At 36.7% G+C, this 21,024-nt stretch overlaps 2 protein-coding genes across 2 annotated transcripts; one reads left to right on the top strand and one right to left on the bottom strand.

The window, feature by feature from the left end:
• Positions 1-115: 115 nt before the first annotated feature.
• On the top strand, positions 116-5,875 carry nxph2b (neurexophilin 2b). Its single transcript, XM_079857744.1, has 3 exons — positions 116-523; positions 1,051-1,172; positions 4,457-5,875. Exons 2-3 carry the CDS (start codon positions 1,122-1,124, stop codon positions 5,189-5,191), a joined length of 786 nt encoding a protein of 261 aa, XP_079713870.1. The 5' UTR covers positions 116-523; positions 1,051-1,121; the 3' UTR covers positions 5,192-5,875.
• A 2,561-nt stretch (positions 5,876-8,436) lies between these two features.
• spoplb (speckle type BTB/POZ protein like b) lies at positions 8,437-20,032 on the bottom strand. Its single transcript, XM_079856950.1, has 13 exons — positions 19,851-20,032; positions 17,593-17,708; positions 16,669-16,798; positions 15,763-15,887; positions 15,547-15,668; positions 14,621-14,772; positions 14,385-14,512; positions 14,122-14,299; positions 13,876-13,931; positions 11,706-11,828; positions 11,474-11,616; positions 10,820-10,873; positions 8,437-9,665 (listed from the first exon to the last, which is right to left on the bottom strand). The coding sequence occupies exons 4-13, from the start codon at positions 15,838-15,840 to the stop codon at positions 9,521-9,523; spliced, it is 1,179 nt and encodes a 392-aa protein (XP_079713076.1). The 5' UTR covers positions 15,841-15,887; positions 16,669-16,798; positions 17,593-17,708; positions 19,851-20,032; the 3' UTR covers positions 8,437-9,520.
• Positions 20,033-21,024: the final 992 nt, after the last annotated feature.

The raw sequence follows: 21,024 nt of genomic DNA, 5'->3' as shown, positions 1-21,024 counted from the left end.
GGGTTTACACACATAAAAAAGCTTGCAACTATGATGTGTGCTGTTATTGGTGCTGATGTTGAGGGGTTGGGCTCAGTGACTCCACTGTCACAACCCAAAAGCGCACTGATCCATCACACAACAGCAGTTTAGGAAGAGCGAGCGGGCAAGAATGCAGCAAACCCGGACTTTTACCCAGGGGACTGCTTAGAGAGCAGTTTTATTATTTGTTTTCCTTTTGGATGGACAATCACATCCACACATAATCGTGTTAGGATATGTTAGTGTTGCAGAGGAAAGGCATGCAGCCAGATGAGCAGAGCTAAGAGGATTTAAAGCTGCTGGACATAAGCCACGCTGAGTAAAGAAGAAGATTATATTGTTTTAATCAAATGCAAAAAAAGTTTTTTATTGCGGGTCACTTTGAGTTTGGACGGTCGAGGAGCGATGCTTGTCTTTCATCCTCTCTTTATGCGATCTGTGAACGACACTGTAAGGATGCTCACCGCACAGAGATGCATGGGTCCAACTCTACAGTAGAAGGGTGAGTTATACTAAAACATGAATCATATTAAATATTATTTGCTAACTTTCTTTTTCTTTGCACCTATTTCATGTAATAAAATTACAAGAAAGAATAACCACAAGCATCTTCTCAAAATAACTGCTTGTTTATTAATATTGCTCAGTAGTTATTTCCTGCGGTGTCATCATTTAAATCTAATTTAAACAACATTGTAATTCTATTAAACATGTTTTATGACCTCATTTTATTTGAGAGACTACATGGTGAGTTTGTAAGTTTTAGAATTGAATTTTCACACCACGAGATCTGCAAAAAAGTTATAAGGCGATTAAAATGGTTATACTTCAACCAGTAAACTTGACTATAATGTGTGCTTTCTTTTATGCATTCATCATTTTAACCTGTTATTTGTTAATGGCATGCTAAAATAATTACACCGTTACGTGATGTAGTGTAAAGTTGGACTATTTCTTGTTATCAATTGTTTGTTCTCAACACAGATTTCCTTGTATCTTTAAGCATGATGTTTTTTTTTGTGTTTTTAGGCACACTGACTCAAGACCCTGCCACGAGCGGATCTGATCTTTATTAACCCAGATCTGGACTCATAAAATACATGAAGATGTGCCAGTGTTACTCTGCCCTGCTTATGCTCTGCTTACACATGGTATGAGTTTATTTATTTCAATTATTTTAATTAAAGCAAACATTTGCAGAATTTGTTTTGCCAAAGTTAATGAACCATTTATTCTCTCAGGGTCTACTGGTGAGAGATGGAAAAAGACATTGTGTATTATTATCATTATTATTATCACTGCAACTTTTATCTCTATAACTATCAGTTGTTGAGCTATTTTTTGGAAGTATTTTTGTTTTGTTTTGAGAAAACAGGTAGGTATGAATTTAAAAATAAATAAATAGAAATAATTGATTTTTTTAAATTATTGTATAGTTTTATTGGAAAGAGTCAAACAGTTTGGATAATCCAAATATGCCTTTATGCTGTGGCTGTTTGTCTAATTTCCTGTATAAAACTTAAAATAATCCAGTTTCCGCAGGGCCCTTTATTAGTGCTAGGTAAAAAATATCGATTTCTCTCGATTTGAATCGATTCTCATTTTTACGAAACAATATCGATTCTTAAATCCCAAGAATCGATTAGTCATCCTGTTTTCAGTTGATGAATGAATGGATCATTGTTGCGCGCACCCCATCCAATAAATCGCAATAATCTTTGTGCTTTGTTATTATTGATATGAAACAAAGTCTCAGATTTCAAATTACGTCCATTTTCTTACGAAATTCAAAAACATAATTACCGTTTTGGCGCTGTGGCGTGTGATCGCTCTGGCGCAGCTCAGCTCATGAGGAACAACAGAAGCAACGGACGCAACTCTTCCGCCTTAATATCAGTGAAATAAACATGAATGAGCATCTGAAAGTGTGTTAAAAGATAGAGTACAACTTATCGAAGTCCGTATCATGTCTCATGGAATCGCTCAATCAGTGTTTCAACCGTGGAAAGACGTTAGTAAACAATGTCATGTAACGTCACATTTACCTCAGAAAAAAACATATCCAGTGACCATAAACTCGTTAGTCAGCTAGAAAAGTTAACTCTAGAGAGGAGCATTTTGTTAAATATATGCACCATATTATATATTCATTATAATTTTTAACGTTCTTCAATATTTAATGCATGTTTGAATAAATCTGGAAAGTTTTTTATGACAGCCATCATTTAAAATTTTATATAATTTCATATAACTTTATTATAATAAAAATAAATAAGTGTATTTTAAGTGTTTGTATGCAAATCAGTTAATTTTTACCTTCAATATTATAGTAGGCTAATGAAGTTTTCCTTGAGAAAATTTGCAATGTATTGTACCTTATAGCCAAAATAATCGATATTGAATCGAATCGAATCGTAATCGAAATCGAATCGAATTGCAAGCTCGAAATCGAATCGAATTGTGAAATTTGTGTCAATACCCAGCCCTACCCTTTATCCATCAGTTTTATTTATTTCTCAAAGGAGAACAAAATGTGTGTGTAAATGTTTTTTTTTGTTTTTCAATGTAAATGTTTAAAATGTTTTTCAAAGATTAATTTGAATTCACAAAGCCTATTCAGAGTTTAATTTAGAAACCAGTTTAAGCCAGTTTAAGATGAAATGACAACCTGTGTGATGGCTTAGCCTTAAGTCCTCTCTCAAGAGACTTCTCTTTCATTGCCATCACTAAGCCAGATTTTATCATGTTTATTTCTCTTTATTTATTTTCATCTTTGAACTGTAGTAAAATGTATTTACTATTACTAAGTACAAATCTAATCTCTAATTCTAATTTTAAGTTAATTAAAAAAAAAAAAAAAAAAAATTGTAAATGTTTTTTCTTTCCACGGAGATTTATGATAAATTAACCAGTTAATTTTTTAAACACCTTCCATCTCTTGTCTTTCCTTTTCGGCAGCGAATGTCAGTCGTTTTTTTTTTGTTGTTGTTGTTTTGTTGATCATGAATTTGCACTCTTTGCAGATTTTTTTTCATGCACAGAAGCTATTTCTCATTCACCATCATGGGTTTGAATTTTGAGGTGTATAGAACAGATTATCTGTGTCTCCTAAATATCTTCCCGCTTTGGTTCTTTATCTCTGAACATGAAAGAGAAATGCTGGAGAAAGCTGAATATATACTTGGGGAGATAAACAGCCTTTTGGGACATATATACACTTTCATTCTATCAAATTACGCTTTTGAAAGTATGTGTGAGAGAGTCTTTTGAGCTTTGCTGAAAGATAGAGAGATAGAGAGAAGGAGATTTACCTGATCTTCCTCCTTTGGTCTTTTCTGTGCAGTTTTCTGTTCATTCATATTTCACCGTACCCACAGTGCAAAAAAAGTAAACACTGATTAGCTGTATTACTAATATGAAACTATAGACTAAAAGAGCTAGCAGGAGTCATGGTTGTTTTTTAAGAACCAGTTTTGCTGGGTGTGTGAGGGAGTTTATTATGTCAGTAGTAAACTAGCATTGCAGTGAACAGTTTCATTCTCTGAAGATGTTACATCCTGTTTGCATCATTTAAACAAGGCAGATGCAGCTTTCAGTTTCTCATCCTTTATGTACTGATGCATTTTTATGTACTAGCTGTAATTTTATTCATGTTATACTAGATATTCACGTATAGTTTTGCATCTGAGGAGTGAATGTGGACATGCACATCAGTTTGTGGTATTTTAGGAACTCTTAAAATTTTAATAACCTAATGTTCACTAAACCTAAATAGAATTTTCTTTTTGCTTACATGCAACTTGAAATCAAAATTTCGTTCTTAATACACATTTCTGGTCTGGATATTCGAGGCACCGTAAAAAGCTTTTTTGATCCCCAATGGGCAGTTTCCACCAGATTTCCTAGAGCATTTTTCTGGTTTGACATAATGGTCCCTTAAATATATTTTCTTTTTTATAGTGTGGTATGAAATGATCACTTTTCGTGTAAAGATGCGTGAGACATTATTCGGGGTTCCTCAGATTGATACACTGGCAGAACCCTCTGGAGAACCTCGTCACTCTTTCAAAAAGGGCAGTTTCCTTTAGGAACCTTCAAAATGGAAACCAGTTCCTGCAAAAACTCTAAACACTATCATTGGTACCTCCAGCAATCCCATCATAAGGGAAAATTCCTAGGATATTGGAAGCACCTTCAAAAGGTTTCCTAGCAGTTCTCCAAAGGGTTCCACTAGCAAACTAAGAAATCCCAAATGGTGCCTGAAATGCCAATTCATTCTCAATGGATAAAGACCCACAGAAATCGGTCACCTTATGGAAATAGAGTGGGTTGTGAAAGATAAACCACTGGTTTGAATTGGAATCTTTATTTTTCTCAATATACATATCTACAACCTTTATGGTTAACAGTACTCTTCCTGGTTTTGTCTTTGAAGGTGACATGTGGCACGGAGCTCAGTCCTCTGGGTTGGGGAGAGAGTGATAAGGAGGAAAGTGTCTCTTCTTACGGCTCTCGTTCGGGGATTCTCAAATCCCTGCGGCTTTTCTCCCACACATCCCAATCTAACAGCCAGCGCCGTGAAGCTGCTCCGGACCCTGGGGCGCTGGATCTTTGGGCTTGGTTATCCAACCACACTGATACCGAAGGAACCCTCTCGAGGGCCAAACGTCGTCCCTATGTGAAAACAGGCAAGTTTAAGAAAATGTTTGGTTGGGGCGACTTCCATTCAAACATCAAAACGGTCAAGCTCAACCTTCTCATTACTGGGAAGATTGTTGACCACGGCAACGGAACCTTCAGCGTATATTTCCGCCACAATTCCACCGGCCTGGGTAACGTGTCCGTCAGTCTGGTCCCGCCCTCCAAGGCTGTTGATTTTGAGATCACTCAACAGGAAACCATAGAGGTACCTAAAGACAATAAGGCCTTCAATTGTCGAGTGGAATACGAGAAGACGGACCGCAGCAAGAGGACGTCTGTTTGCAGCGACTTCCCGAACAGGGTGTGCCTCCAGGAGCAGACCCAAAGCCATGTTTCCTGGCTTTGCTCCAAGCCCTTCAAGGTCATCTGCATCTACATTGACTTCTTCAGTGCAGACTACAAGCTGGTACAGAAGGTCTGCCCAGACTACAACTACCACAGTGACACGCCCTATACCTCTGTTGGATAGCACAGCCTAGATTGGATGTTTTGAGGTAACTGAGGTGTCATCTAAATATTACAGCCTCTCTAACCTGTAGTTTCCTTGTCCTGTTCCACAAAGAACCGGATAAATGGAAGCAAGGTCAGATGAGGAACCACTCTTTCTATTCCACCTGACTTGTCCTTGATGACAGGAATAGTTCACCCAAAACAGAAATTGTTTATTTCTGCCATCATTTTCACAATTTATTTTTATGTTCCACAGAAGAAAGTCAGTCAAGCAGGTTAAGAACAAAATGAGGGTAAATTATGACACAATTTTCTTTTTTGGGTGAACTAACCCAAGCTTAAGACCTGATTTCCTGAAGGCTGATTTGTGTGCTTTACACTTAAGCTTGGACAAGACCAACACATCTACGGTTTCCACGGTGACCCCTAACCCTTTATCAGTGACTGTTGTGACGTCATAAGTGTGAAGTTTTAAAAGATACAAAAATGTCCCAATCAACACAAGCTGGGATTCAAGAACAAAACAAAAAATATAAAACATCTTGTGTTGCCATTTGTGATGCCCTCCTTTTCATGCCAACATGTTTTTGTGCTCACAGAAAGTCAATAACTAAGATTAATGTTGAAGCCATGTGTTCCACTGTATCCTCAGTTCTTTTGTATTTTGTTTCATTATTAAAGAAAAGACGAGTTTTGAGTTTCCAGAACTCTCCCTTGTGTATTTTCCTTATTGACTCTAAGGGCCTCATTTATAAAACGTGCGTACGCACAGATTTGAGCAAAGTCTGTGTACGCTAAAATCCAAGGCAAAGTTCATATTTATAAAAACGGTCTTTAACGTGGAAACGTGCTTAGCGCCACGTCTGGGTCTAAGCAGACGTACGCACTTTCCCTTGTGGCAGAGTCAAAGTACTGCAGGTATTTGGTAAATCTAACGCAAATTTTACTGCTCGCCATTCTCAAGTAAACGATTTGGACGTTGACTGGTGCTTGTATTTTTATGTTAATGACATTAATTAGGATCTGAAACAATTCAGCTGCGCACAATTTCAAGATCATTTGCGAATTATAAATTTCACATCTGGAAGAGAGGCGTATGCACATTTTCTGAACCTGATGAACCCCCAAGACTGTCGGCAGATATTCGGTTGGACAGAAATCCTTGCACAGATGCTGTGAACAAAGAAAAATTGTGGTTGTCAAACAAAGCATTGGAAGTCAAATCTGTACTACATTTTCTACAAAATCTTTTTAAAAGCCTTAGCATCCCTCCTGTGCTACCAGAGGAGAATCTCAGTACAGAACAGCCACTTCGACAGTGTAATGGCTTTAAATTCTGCCGTTTGAAAAACAAAGATGACTTTCACATCAGCAGAAACACATTTCATTTGCAAAGGTCTGATCATATATGCAGACTCTGATCTGAAAAAATATACGCAACGCCAGTGTGAATTTTTGTAATCGCATGGCCTGATGAACAGGGCCTTTCAGGATTTGAGGCACGCTGGCTTTGATCTCAGCTTAAGTTGTCTCCAGATGTTTAAAGACTAAAAGAAGGGAAGAGTTCATTCAAATGACTTTTGAAGCCACAGACCAAAGAGAATATGGACTGTTTACAACATGCTAGCGTCCATTATAGATGAACCATAAGGCATTTAAAGAAAATACAGCTCTACAGTGTTTGATAGGTGGGTTTCAAAGTTACTGCTTTTCTCTAGAATTATTTTTACAAATACTACAATTGGGACAAACTCCTAAAATAATTGATCATTTTTTAAATATGATCATCTGACGTATTACAGCTTTGTTCTCCATTTGCATTATATCTCATTCAACTCTTTCAATTCTAACAGACAAAAAAGAAGAAAAAAAAAAATTATCATGTGATTGACTGGTAAAAAGAGCCAACAAAAAAAAAAATGCAAAGAAAATTAAAAGTATAAATAAATTAAAGATTGAAGAATATCTAAAGTTATCTGAGAGATATATTTGAAATGTCTTTCACATTCACAAGTTTTTCATGCAGGGCAGATTACTTCAATCACCCCCAAAAAAACATTTTGCTGAACAATGTATTAAAAATGAATTATTAAAATGCACAATTTAAATTTTAAAGTCAACATGATTCTTTTGTTATTTGGCATTTTTTTTATTATGGGTAATGAAAACAGATCTCTACTTGACCGGTTGATAAAAGAATATGAATAAGGAGCAGGGGCCTCATTTATAAAACTGTGCGTAGGAACCTTACTAAAAGTGTACGTGCGCCCGAAAGCCAAAAATGGCGTACGCAAAAAAATATTCAGACTTATAAAACCGTGCGTACGCCAGAACCTGCGCAGAATTCACTTTATAAATCCCAGTCAGCGGAAGATTGTGCGTACATGCGTCTCCACCCGAAATAACCATATATGGAGCTTACAACGCCTAGTTTTACTATGCAGATCCTCATCTACATATCATTTGCATATGATTATTCATCCACGTGATAACTTAAACGTTATCACGTGGATGAATAATCATATGCAAATGATATAAACGGTACAAGAAACATTACATTAATACAAATCAAGTAGTTGTCTATCCTTGCCTTGTTTTTGAATAGCCTACATAAATAAAATAGTGTAAAATACATTTCAGAGAAAGTTTTTCTCAATCTTTTCCACTTGCCGAATTGTATTTTTAATTGATTAATATTTTTAATGGAAACAGATAGGCCTTGGGCATTATTTGCACGAAACTATTTTCTCAGACAATCTGGTATTATCATAAGCAATTATCTCTGTGGTTAAAACATTAAAGCACGCCACAGGAAAAGTGTTCAAAAACAATCGCATCCACAACAAATATTTCTAATGATTGAATTAAAAAAAATGTTGTAACTTCAGTAATGATTTCATGTTTAAGTGTATTAATTTGAATGGCATATTTAATATAAATGTTTATATCAGAAGTATTTTATTTATTTAAACTGTTATTTGCGTCAGTTTCACTAAACGGCTCAACACGCTCGCTGCCGCGGACATTTAAGAAGGAATGGATATTTGCTTCAAGTGACAGGCTTGGTGATTGAAATTTTATTTGTATAATCTTTCTGTATATGTTTAATTTTCTTTAGATTTTCTGTATAAAAGTGACCAAAAATACATTTAACTCCAGCTCACCATCGGTGTCGCCAAAGTGCTCCATCTCCAAAACGTTCGTACGCATGGGTCAGAGTTTGCGTGCAGGTGCGCAAATTTTCCCGTCAAGTTTTTCTTTATAAATCCCACCTTTTGCGCAGGAACTGGCGTACGCATGTTTTCAGCCCCGTTTTGTGCGTACGCAAGCTTTATAAATGAGGCCCCAGGAGAGTAAAATTATTCAAAATAAGACCATGGACATGAATTGAGAAATTAGCTCAATTCAGAATTAATGTTGACTTTAAAAACTGCGCTTTGTAAAAAAAAAAAAAAGTGCACATTGGATCTGTTTTTTCTCCATTTTATTTTCAAAGCAATAAATCAAAGTTAATTTGAACCACAATACACTTTTTCCAACACAAAGAACTCTCCTGATCCATAGAGTACGTTAAACCATGGAAAAAAAACTTCAACTAAAGTCAGAACTAACTGTGCGAAAAAGGGAAAACAATTTCTGTAAACAGCACGGTAAACAAATTTTCATATTTACCAATAGTTCAGGTTGGTGCAAAATATCGACATCTTTAGCCGTTTTCATGTAATACTCGTAATGTGAATTGCATCACATTTCACCAAGTATTCTACAGCACGACCTCAGTTAATACTTACGCCAATTTGAATGATGATAAACATACAATGCGACATTCTGCCAGCAATATAGGAAACATCATCACTTAAAAAGTGTCAGTGGAGACGATCTTTGCACTTGATGCGTGTGCATGGGTATGCGTTTAGTGAGTGTATACTTGGTTTTTTGAAACGTCAGACCACGAGTTCATAAGAAGGGCTAACCCAACCCCCCCATGAACATGTAACATACAAGGTCCTAAACACCACCATGTTAAAACTACTGCATTATGTGGGAGCTAGTGCAATTCAGACAGGTCTGGGATCAGTCGCAGCAGGCACGTAGCTACACATAGAGACACAAAGGAGTGGAGGGGCGGATCCTTTAAGGCCATTTCTCAAATGACGCCCAAAGTGAACAGCATGGCGAAGTCCATTTTCTTCTTGAGCACTGCGGTTTGAACTAGCTCCTCCATCGTGTCTCTAGTAAGGGTGACGGGCGAGTGAAGAGGGGGGCAAAAAAGGAGGAGGGAAGTAGGGCTCGGTGGGGTAGTTCCGCCTCTTCATGCGTTTTGTTCTAAGCAGTCTGAGGGCAAAGGTCAGGACTGTTTTAGCCGTTTCCTTGGCAGACCAAAAGGGGTGCACTGGGCTGATGCAAGAGCGCGGAACGCCTCGGCCACTAAATGAGGATGGGACTGAATCATCGCTTTCCAACCTGCAGTCTCCATTATGTCTGCAGCATGACTGCAAAACAGCAAAAACAAAAACATTCATCATACACTGATGAAATGAGTCAAAATAATCTGGGATTTTTATTAATTCAGTGAAATCATGCTAATTAAAAGGAATGTTCTGGGTTCAAAACAAGTTAAGCTCTATCCACAGCATCTGTGGCATGCGCACATCTACAGTACAGCAATGGTGCAAAATGATCAGAAGAATATAAATACATTAAAAACAATATGTATATTTACTTCATATAAAAGTTTTTTTTTTCATTTTTTTAATGACATTAATACGTTTTTTTTTGTTGCAAGGATGCATTAAATAAATAAAAAGTGACGGCAAAGACACTTAGTGTTTCAGAAGATTTAATTTTGTTCCTTTAACTTTCTATTCAAAGAATCCTGATTTTTTGTCCTGAAATTAATCAGCGCAACAGTTTAACACAGATTTTTTTTTTTAAATCAGCATATTAAAATGATTTCTAAAGGATTGTGTGACACTGAAGACTGGAGTAATGATGCTTGAAATTCAGATCTGCATCACAAGAATAAATTCTATTTTAACAAGTTATTTTAAAATTGTTTTAATGTTTTTAGTTTTTTTTTTTTCAAAAGAAATGATGAGAGACTTTTTTCAAAAACATTAAAAATCTTACTGACACCAATCTTTTGAACAGTTGTGTCAAATAAATAAATGCATACCTGAAAATAAAACATAAAATGTTTTTCATTAAAATATTTTTTTTGGGGGGGGGGGGGGGGGGGGGAATGCTGAATTCACTGTAATAGACTAGCTCCCTATGGCTTACTGCTTTAGTTTTTATTATTTAAGCTTAATGTTGTCTGAGTGGTGAGATTACCGTTACAAGCGGTTGAACTTCTGGTTATGGGTTACCAAAGTTATTCCTGTGGGTATTTTCCATGGTAATAAAAAAAGTATGCCACAGATGCAGTTGACAGCGCTTCGATATCACTGAACCCAGATTATTCCTTTCAAAAGTGCAATACAGTAAGAGTTGTCATCTGTTTTTGTGCAAGGTAACTCAAGAAAAAGGTTGTGAATCATTTGGTTTTTACAGGTATCTTAATCACATTAAAATGCAAATCCTGATGTGTTGGGTGCTTTTTATTTGCAAAGGATTCTGGGAGATGTTAATGTGTTGGCACACATACTTGCTATTCCAGTTCTTCCCATCTTTACAGCCCAGCTGTCTAAGAACACTGCATCTAAAGAAAAAGCACAGAGCAGAATTCACACAGAGCTCCCAGAATGCACTGCAGCTACGGCTATCTGTCATACGATGTCTACGATTTACTGTCATACAAATAATTGCAGTTGATGTAGGCCTAGCTGTCAGCTTTGCTTTTAATCAGTCATTTATTCAAAGTGAAATTGGGACCACATAATGAAATGTATGATTTCTCTGAAGGCTTCTTTGAAGGAAGATATATTAATATAAATAACGAGCCAAATATTATTTTTGAAGGAATATAATAATATTTTTATTAGTGTTGTTATTTATCATCATTATTTTTATTTCAAATATTTAAAGTGTTCAATATGTTGGTCCATTTTAGATAGTCCACTGCCCTTCACACTTTTTTAAACCCTTCAACATTGATGAGGATTATTTTTTACAAGTATTGCATTTCCGCTCTAAATTCTCCCATCATGCATCATTTTAAGACAGCCAAATTAAACTTGAGAGCCATTAAATGTGCAAATATTTGCAAAGTAAATACAGTAAAGTTTAAGTGTTCAGTAAACATGAATAGTAAAGTGTACAAAGGATTGTTTTAATTGATTAAATGAGTGTTTGTACTTGCCTATTAATGAAGTCTATGGCTTGTGCTTTCAGCTGCTCTGCGCTGTGCAGGTCAGCCAGAATGAGGATGTCGGCTACATTCTCTACAGACAGACTGTTACAGAGAGCCTCCTCACATAATACCTTTAATCTTTCCAAAGCATACTAAAGAGAAAGAGAAACAGACAGCATGTAGCAGATAGCATGAACACAAAACAAAATTGGCCTGTCTTTCAGAGCAGAAAGCACTTTACCTTGTCTGCAGCAGCTAACAGGTTGTCGGCCATTTTCTCCAGGTTAGGAGCTTTACCAGTGTAAATAAATACCATCATTTCCCTAAATACATCCGGTTCCACATCACTGATGTCCACGCGGTTCTGCAATAGGGTTGAAAAAAAAAATGAACTAAATGACTAATTTACTAAAGCCTATTTTACTTAATTTACTAATGAACAAAAAATCTGGTTTAGAATTACAAAGAATCTGCACATGCAATAAATTATTCTTTTTTTATACAGTCTTTATTTATTTAAATGTTAAACATTTTTTTAATCTAAAATAATAGTTTAAAATTCTATTAAATATTATATACAGTTGTAATCAAATTATTTATCCCAAGCTTTAAACTTTTGTACTTTAAACAAAAGTAATTGAAATAGCTCAACACAACAAATATTTCAAGTGATTTCCTCAAATTGAACTGAAAATGCAACTTTTAATGACTTTAACCGCCTTCTCCAACTTGTCCTGTTGGAACGTCCAATGATGCCCAAGCTTCAGCTTACTCACTGATGGCATGACGTTTTCTCCTAGGATTTCCTGATACTTAAATTAATCCATCTTGCCTTCCAAACGCTGCAGGTTTCCAGTGCCAGAGGATGCAAAGTTAACCCTAACCTGCCCCGTCCAGGTGGCGTAACCACTGTTTCTTTAACTTTGAACTTGATTCCCACACATTTTCCATTTCAAAATTCCATACTTTTCCAGACTCACATTTCCAGACCTCCTTCCAAATGATTTTTTAAACCATATTTAAACATTGAAGAACATATTAAGTAAAAATACAATGAATATGCAATATAGAGAATATATTTAGCAATTATTTTTCTAGCTGACTAACAAGTTTATGATCACTAAATGACTTTTCTGGGGTAAATGTAACATTATATGACATATTTACAACAGAGGTGCCCATCCTGTTTCTGGAGATCTACCTACCTTTAGAGTTCAGATCCAACACCTGTGTGTAACTATAAAGTGCTCCTAAAGATTTTAATTAGCTGGTTTAGTTGTGTTTGATCAGGGTTGGAGCTGAAATTGCAGGAAGGTAGATCTCCAGGAACAGGATTCGGCACCCCTGGTTCACAAGCTGTTTTATTGACGTTTTTTTTTCGTTTGAAACACTGATTGAGTGATTACATGAGACAAAATACGGACTTCAGTAAGTTGTAATTTATCTTTTAAAATTCATTCTAATGTTTTTACGTGCTGTAACTAGTAGTAAAGCGGAAGAGATGATCAGATGCTGCCGCATCGCTTGAACTGAGGCACTACAGCGATCTGTCACGGCACATTAAAGAGTGCCAAAACGGTATTTATTGTTTGAATTTCATGTGAAAATTAACGGAATTTAAAAGCTGAGACTTTGTTTCACATCAAAAGTAACAAAACTCAAAGCTTTTTGCGATTTATTGGATGGGAGGCGCTACAAAGTTTTGTTTATTCATCAACTGAAAACAGCATTGACTAAAAGATAGATTCTTGGGATTTAAGAATGTATATTCTTAAAGAAATTTATATTTTTAACCCAGTTTGTGTAATATATATATATTTTTTTATTCTTAATTGTAGAAAACTGAATAGGTGCCAATAGTCTGGAAAAACACAAAACAAATTATTTTTCCACTTATCTTAGGAACCCGGGATATCTTCTCTTAACATTTTGGACCATTCTTTTGACTTAGCCATACTTCTACCATGCAGTCAAACAAGACACTCAACAAACTTAGCCAGTTCAGATATTTCATGTGTTCTAGCTCAAGCACACCTGGTGCAACTAATGAAGCCCTTGATCAGGTGTGCCTGAGACAACACCTGTTTTACAGATTTGTGCTGTGAGTGATTCTTTTCAGGGGGATGATTAATTTTGAGACTGCAGAAGTCATTAAAAATGGCATATTTTTGTTTGATTTGTTCATTGCAAACAGCTGAAAGTCTGTAAATGTTGCCAATAAACCTGATTTGCTATGGGGGTTGAATAATTTAGATTACAACGGTATAAATCAGTATGTAATAGTGATGTACTATTATTGTACAATATGTACAATAGTATGACTACTATTATTATACAATGTGATCATCTCTAAAGAATAGAGATTATGTGCATCCAAATTTATGACAGGTAGTAAACATCTTTTTACTTACTTTTTTACTCTCCTCCATTTTGTGTTCAAACATGGCATTGAATACTGGCGACCTCGCTGTCAAAGGAAACATGAATCATCAGTTTTAAGTGAATCATATGTGGGTTAAGTACTGCCAAATTCATCATGTGCCTCTATCATTTCACTGAACATTCTCTATTGTCTGTGCAGCTTGTCTTTTTTGCAAGGCAAAATCTGGGTCTACCCCAAGCGTCTGTCAATGCTGTGTTTGGATGACTAAGCTCACCTGCCAGTATGGATTTGTGCGCTTTGAACTCTTGCCCTCCTACGAACAAGCTGCAGTCTGTGAACCTAGAGCCTTCCCACAGGTTACCCAGGTCATCGGAAAGCTGACACTCCGGAACCTTCAGCATGTTTGTGTTTGACTGGCCAGAGATGTTTACAGAGTCCTGGACCACACTCACCTAAACAAATGAGTCATTGGCTTGAAGCAAGGACATTATTACACCAAAACATTTAGTATACATGAAACGGTACATGTTACGTTACCTCACAGAACAGAGTGAGCTTGTCATCAGGAAGAAGTCCGTTAGCTTCATCCAGCAAGAAATCTCTCCTGATGAACTTCTTGAAGCCCCAGTCCTTTCCCTGGACGAAGCGGTAGGCTCTTTGGCTTTCTGAAGTGTGAGGAGAAAACAGAAGCAACAAATACAAATAAAAACAATTTAGTTACTCCACATAACCAAACTCAATCCAGAAAACGGGAGCATCCAGAAAACTCTTACCCATGGCTTTAGTTTCTTCTCTTTTGGCGTTCAGTAAAGAAAACTTGAACTTTGCTCTCACTTCACTTTTTGGGCAACTGACAAGCAATAAGTACAGAGAGAGATAATCTTTACTCTCATCATCAAGACCCTTTGGGTTCACTCGCAAACACCTACAGAAAGAAATAGAAAAAGTGTGTTAATTTTTTTATATATATATATATGTAAAAAACAATTCAATAGCATGGACAACATTGCTTCTGAATCTGAACAACCACCTATATCCACATAATTCTGTAATTTGGTAACCAAGGAGCCGTTTACACGACAGCGTTTAAAAAAAAAAAACCTGAAAACTTTGATGCGTTTTGGCCGTTCATTTACAAGACAACAGCATTTTGGGACTCTTGAAAATGGGTTTCAAGTTAAATTTTTTGAAAGCGATACCGTTACTGTCTCCGTGTAAACTACAAAAACGCAAATTTGTAAAAATGGTGGCGTCATGTGCATGCGCATTACGTGTTCAGTCTATAAGTGTATATGTGAATACAGCGTTTTTAATCGTTTGAGGGTCCGTTTGAATGGAGATCGTTTTGACAAAGTTGTCATCTGTACGCAAGAATTAAAAACAGTTTTTAGCACGTTGTTGTGTAAAGGAAGGTCGAGGGACATAGAAGCAGTCACACTGCAGGACTGTACTTCAAAATGTCTGATATTGTCAGAACTTCATCGTAGAGTAGGATTCATCATAAAAGCAATTAATCAACTGTCGGTGAAAAAATAAATCTTTTGCAATCCCCAAAATTTGTCCCAGCTGGCTCAGAGTAAACCCAACCTAAATCAAAACAGGCCACAGTGGTTTCACAGACAATGATATTTGGAAAGAGAGAAGAATGAAGAGGCCACTTGAGAGCTGTCGACAACATTCAGAACACAATGAAACATACCATTTCATCTTATCGTTAGGGCCTGAGGAGAAGGTCGAGCTCCTCACAACTTCTCCCATCTCCTCCCGACAGAAGCTGAAGTTGTTAATCGTCCACATGTAAGAAAACTTCACGACTTTTACCTGTCGATAAAAATAAAAAACACAAAGGGACATTTAGGAGTTGCGTTCTCAACTCAAAGAACGGTTCTCTTTCCATTCGCTCAGTCTCTCTCACCTGTGTATAACACCAGCTCTCCGCCACAGGTCCAGAGGTCATTTCCCCTGGGGGAGGGGGGGTGGGAACCCGTGACATGGCCTGCTTTCACCCTTCCACGCCCCTGATTTAGCTCACTGCTCGGCCTACACACAAAATCAAGACAAAACTGCACAACTGTAGTCAAAACAAGTCAACGAGTCGATATGATTTCCCAATACGAGAACTGGTTACAATCACAAGACAGCTCTCTCAAATGTCTATAAATAATCACAACTGAGGTACACTATTAGGTCAAAGTTTATATATAGTGCTTGCTAAAATAAAAAGCATTCAATCATAATTTACTTTGTATTCTACTGAGAAACTAGATTTTTGCATTTTCTGAAAAAGATACTTGCCAATAAAAAAACCTCCCCTCCACATTATAAATTTAGCAGACGCTTTTATTCAAAGCGACTTATAAATGAACAACACAACAGACCACAATGCTAAGGTGTTCAGAGTGATTTCTAGTGTTTCGAGGTGGTTGCTAGAGGGTTCTTGGATATGTGGCTCGTGTCTCTCAAACAATGCAAGTCTATTGGATTTTTTGACCATTTTATCATTTGACTCGAAAAGTAACTACTCGTCATCAAAAGTTTGCTGTCTGTATTTTATATTTTTAAAAAGTCTCTTATGCTCACCAAGGCTGCAGTTATTTGATCAAAAATACAGTAAAAACTGTAATGTTATTAAATATTATTACAATTTAAAATAACTATGTTCTGTTTTAATCCATTTTAAAACATAATTCATTACTGTGATGCAAAGCTGAATTACTCCAGTCTTGAAAAAGAACCAATAGTAATAGAAATACTCAACCAACAGTAATGGCAAAAACTGAGTAATACAGGAGGCCCTTGAGAATGTATACTCAAATAATACCTTGTGTTCAGAGATCAGCAGGTTGTGTTTCCATGTCATCCCTGGGCTCAAGCTCAGAGACACAGCCGTCTGAGTGATTGGAAACAATGACTAGCAGTGCATACTGACCTCAGCCGCTAAAAAAGCCATCCTAAACACACAGACACAGAATTAACCTCACATGCATCCGTGTCATGAGAATCAGCTAAATTGTATAGCGTTTAACTTGAAATGAAAAACAAAAGGACACCCAGTACTTCCAGAATACTCAGTACAAAATCAATCGAAAAAAAATCAATCGTTGCATAATGTTGATTCAAACAGAACTCAACTTGTCCATTAGTTTGCAAAAATCACAGATAGAGAAAGAAATGCAGGCAATGCCTGCATCCTGAGGGTTAAACCAAAACGTAAAGCTAATATTTTTGTTAAAACTTTTAATTCTTCCATAAAAACATGTATTCTTGTATACATTTAATGGCGGTGAGACTAGTGGCTGCTAGTTTTTAGTCCCCTAAGTAAAATCTGTGAATGTTGCCAGAATATGAACAGGTATCAATAAAGATGGACGATTTCTGGCTGTTTTTCTTCACCAGTCCTGGTGAACAGATTATGGCTGGCCTTACATCATCATGACAAAACAACAAATTTGGATATAACTAGTACACAAACAAGGTCAGTAAGTAACAGTATCACTAGTATGTATAATATCTTGAGGCTATAAACACTATGCATTTTAATATTTATTTCCAGGCCCTGTTTACTTCCATTGGAAGTAGTTATGATACATAATCTACAAATATAGTTATTTGTTGTTAGCTTAGGCTAACTATTGGATGAAACGTATCAAACTTGCCAGCTGTACATGTCAAATCAGAATTCACCATTCTCTACAATCAAGTCTTCATTGACTCATCTACAAATCACAATCAACCGCACACTCACCTCAGTAAGAATGCTGAATCTCACTTGTGGGAGTTTTGCGAGCCTTCCAGAGCAGAAAGCTTGGCAGATGAGGGCGGTTCAGTGGGATGCCACTCTCAGCAAAGACTCAATGAACCCTGGCAGGAATAACTGGATTTTAACACCACATCTACACTGGCACTGCATCAAGTTCGGTCCCAATTGCTTTGCAGCTCACAGACTATTGACATCATAACTCTAATACGGGCAGATTTGAGTCGGGTGAACGAGACGATCTAGAACTAAATTAAAAAACGAGTTGTGTTTGGGAACGGTTTGTCAACAAGTGAAGCGCGCAAACCTCATAAAATGCAGCAATAAATGCAAAGGGGCATTGTGATGTTTGATAATTGATGCAGAGAACAGGAACACACACAAGCCAATTGTTTAAACATGAAGACAACATGAAATTAAAGACATATACATAAAATAAAGTTGAGGAAAGAACTTTCTGAAAAGTACTTTTTTAAAAACATTGTACTGCCCTTATGGTCAACTATGGATGACTAAAAAAAAAAGATCACAGACATAATGCAAGTCCAAATGAGATGCACATATCATACTGAAAGAAATTTTGTTTTTTTTATACACTAATATAACTGCAGATAGATTTTGAAACCTAATAACTTCAAACAAACAGGAACAACTTGTGTTTATTAGCCAAAGAAAATGATCTAAAAAATTTACTCAGGATTATCATTGTTGTACCAGCCTTCAGCTACCGCTCTAGACATCGTTAGCGAGAAAGTCTGGATTTAGAAGCTTTATTTTCCTTTTTTTTTTTTCTAGAAGCATGCTACATAAAATTGACTTTATTTAAAAGTGTATATAAAATAATATAACAACAATGAATAGGCTATCTGAAAGAGATGTTTCTAGATTTAATAAAGCTGTTGAATTGTCAATCGAAATCCCTGGAAATCGGCAAGTTCAAAAGAGTCGGTTCTCAATTGTTTAAGGGTTAGTCAAAAATGAAAATTCTGTCATTAATTACTCACCCTCATGTCGTTCCAAACCTGTAAGACTAACGTTTATCTTTGGAACACAAATGAACATTTTTTTAATGAAATTAGAGCAATTTCTGTCCCTCCATTAACAGTCTACGCAACTAGGCCTACCACTTTGAATTTGTTGCTTCGTTGCCACTTTGAAAAGTTGATATAGGCTAGAGATCTTAAAACTTATCCATATGAATTGAGCGGTTTAGTCCAAATTGTCTGAAGAGACATTATCGCTTTATATGATGAACAGATTGAATTCAACATGCTTGAAGCGACAGAACAAACCTCTTGCAGAATCTCAAACGTGCTGCGTAACACGAGAATGAACCTCATTGGTTCTCGCATGTCAAGCGAACATGCTTGAGCTTCAGTTTACCAGATCTGTTGTGTGCACTGATGAAATATGTTTATAAACCACTCAATTCTTATGGATTTTATGATTCCTTTGAGCTTTGTTTTTGTTTTTTTGTAAGCGTCAACATGGTAGTTGAGTAGCCGTCAATGGACGGACAGATATTGCTCAGATTTCATTAAAAATATCTTCGTTTTTTGTTACGAAGATGAACGAAAGTCGTATGGGTTTGGCACAACACGAGGGTGAGTAAATGACAGAATTTTCATTTTTGGGTGAACTATCCCTTTAATATGATTATTACGAATGAGTTGTTGAGAACCGCTCGGAACGGTTGTGAATCGTGAACGAATCTTTCAAACAGGTTTTGTTAACCAAATCAATCAATTCACTGAAAAGATTCGACTCTAAATAACGAATCGTTCGTTCGCGAATCGGACATCGCTGTAATGCGCTACAATTTCAGCCCCATCCGCCCCAAGTTTTAGTTATAAATCGATAACCGCGTTTCTTACCGCGTTCAAACAAGTTTGTACATACATATGAGCGCCGAACACTTGACGTCTTTCTGTTATATCCGCTCGCTGTGCAACTGATGCGGAAAACGAAGAGAAAAAGAGTCAAGGAAACCAAGTTAGCCGACCACGGCTCGTCTCGTTTGGCCTACATTTCATGCACGGCCCAAACAAGAGACAGAACCATAACAAAGCCCAGCCAACAATGTTGCTTTAAGGCCGAAACCAAGAAAGATCATTCTACAAAACCCCGCACGTATCTGATTTGTTTGTCCCAAAACAGCACATAATGGAGTAGATCGAGTAAGCATCTGTCTTTGTGTCAGTGCGCAGAGCGGTGGTTAAACATAAGAAAAAAATAATTTTACAAACCTCTTAGACACTCCGCATCACAGACATAGAAACACGGTACGATATGTGACCTGAGTGAGTCGTAGAAAGAATTTTGTGCGAAACGAGTGAACTTTTGAGCCTTTCTCTACAGATAAGGGGTGTTTTTCTCTCCCTGTCTCTCATAGCGCTGCCTGCGCTTCAGCTCTGTGCAGGCGCACTGCGCATGCGCACATAACTTCCTCTCAAACCATCTGTTCTAATAACAAGCACAGTTAGTTAGCATCGTACACTAAATTCTAATGGCTACTACTGATAGAGTGATTATCGTGGTTGTTTTAATTAGCTTGGCTGCCATTACTTAGATAAAACATGCACCTACATTTGTACATTTTATGATGCACTGCGAAGTTACTCTCAGCTGCATAGGAACTAGCAGTTTCCATGAAGTGGGGGGCTGGGGGCGAAAAATTTACATGAAGATATAGATATAATAGAGTGAATCTATAATATATTGATAGGTACTTCATTACATACATTATATGTGACATATCATTAAATATATAATATACATGTGGTCTAATAGCCTGCATTTATGTGCATGGCATTACATTCTCAAAAAAAATGATTGGGATTTCTATGACAAAATCAAGTTACTCTTTTAGGGATGTATTATAGGCCTAGAATATATGACTGGGAAAAGGTATGACTTATCCAGTTCCCCCTTCACCACATAACCAAACGGGACTGAAGTGTCATTGAGGCTGACTCAAATTATCTTTTATCCTACTTCATCATTATATTGCCACGCTGATCGGTATCACATCTGTGAGACTGAATGAGATGCCTCACAATATATCATCATTTGATATCACAAGAGAAGATAACAGTATCTTTTGCAGGGGCTGTTGTAATGGTAATGATCCTCAACAAATCCAGGCTATCACTCAATGAAATATGAAAGGCAGTTCTTTTAAGCCAGGGGAGATATAGCCTACTGTATATCTTTCACATCATATACATGGAAATAATAACAGATGAAAAAGTTACTTGCCAATTTGAATGATTTAAAAAAAAAAAAAAAAAAAAAACGCTATTATTTCTGATGTGAGCTCATCGTCTGTGAATTGAAAGCTGTCTCACTTGCTTCATTACCATGACAAAACCAGAGTCTCAATGCCCTGTGACCTGCTGTATGGCACTATCTGTGTTTGAA

This window comes from Squalius cephalus (genome assembly GCF_949319135.1).
Source record: "Squalius cephalus genome assembly, chromosome: 22".
In the NCBI taxonomy this organism is placed as follows: Eukaryota; Metazoa; Chordata; class Actinopteri; order Cypriniformes; family Leuciscidae; genus Squalius; species Squalius cephalus.
The sequence above is the reverse complement of the archived record's forward strand: the minus strand, read 5'-3'. Positions and strand labels throughout refer to the sequence as shown.

Coding starts and splice junctions, on each gene's coding strand:
- spoplb (XM_079856950.1), bottom strand. CDS start 15,840: ATGTCACGGGTTCCCACCCCCCCTCCCCCAGGGGAAATGACCTCTGGA. Junction 14,513..14,620: donor AGAAGAAACTAAAGCCATGG/GTAAGAGTTTTC, acceptor CTCACACTTCAG/AAAGCCAAAGAGCCTACCGC. Junction 11,617..11,705: donor TGTTAGCTGCTGCAGACAAG/GTAAAGTGCTTT, acceptor CTTTCTCTTTAG/TATGCTTTGGAAAGATTAAA.
- nxph2b (XM_079857744.1), top strand. CDS start 1,122: ATGAAGATGTGCCAGTGTTACTCTGCCCTGCTTATGCTCTGCTTACAC. Junction 1,173..4,456: donor TTATGCTCTGCTTACACATG/GTATGAGTTTAT, acceptor TTGTCTTTGAAG/GTGACATGTGGCACGGAGCT.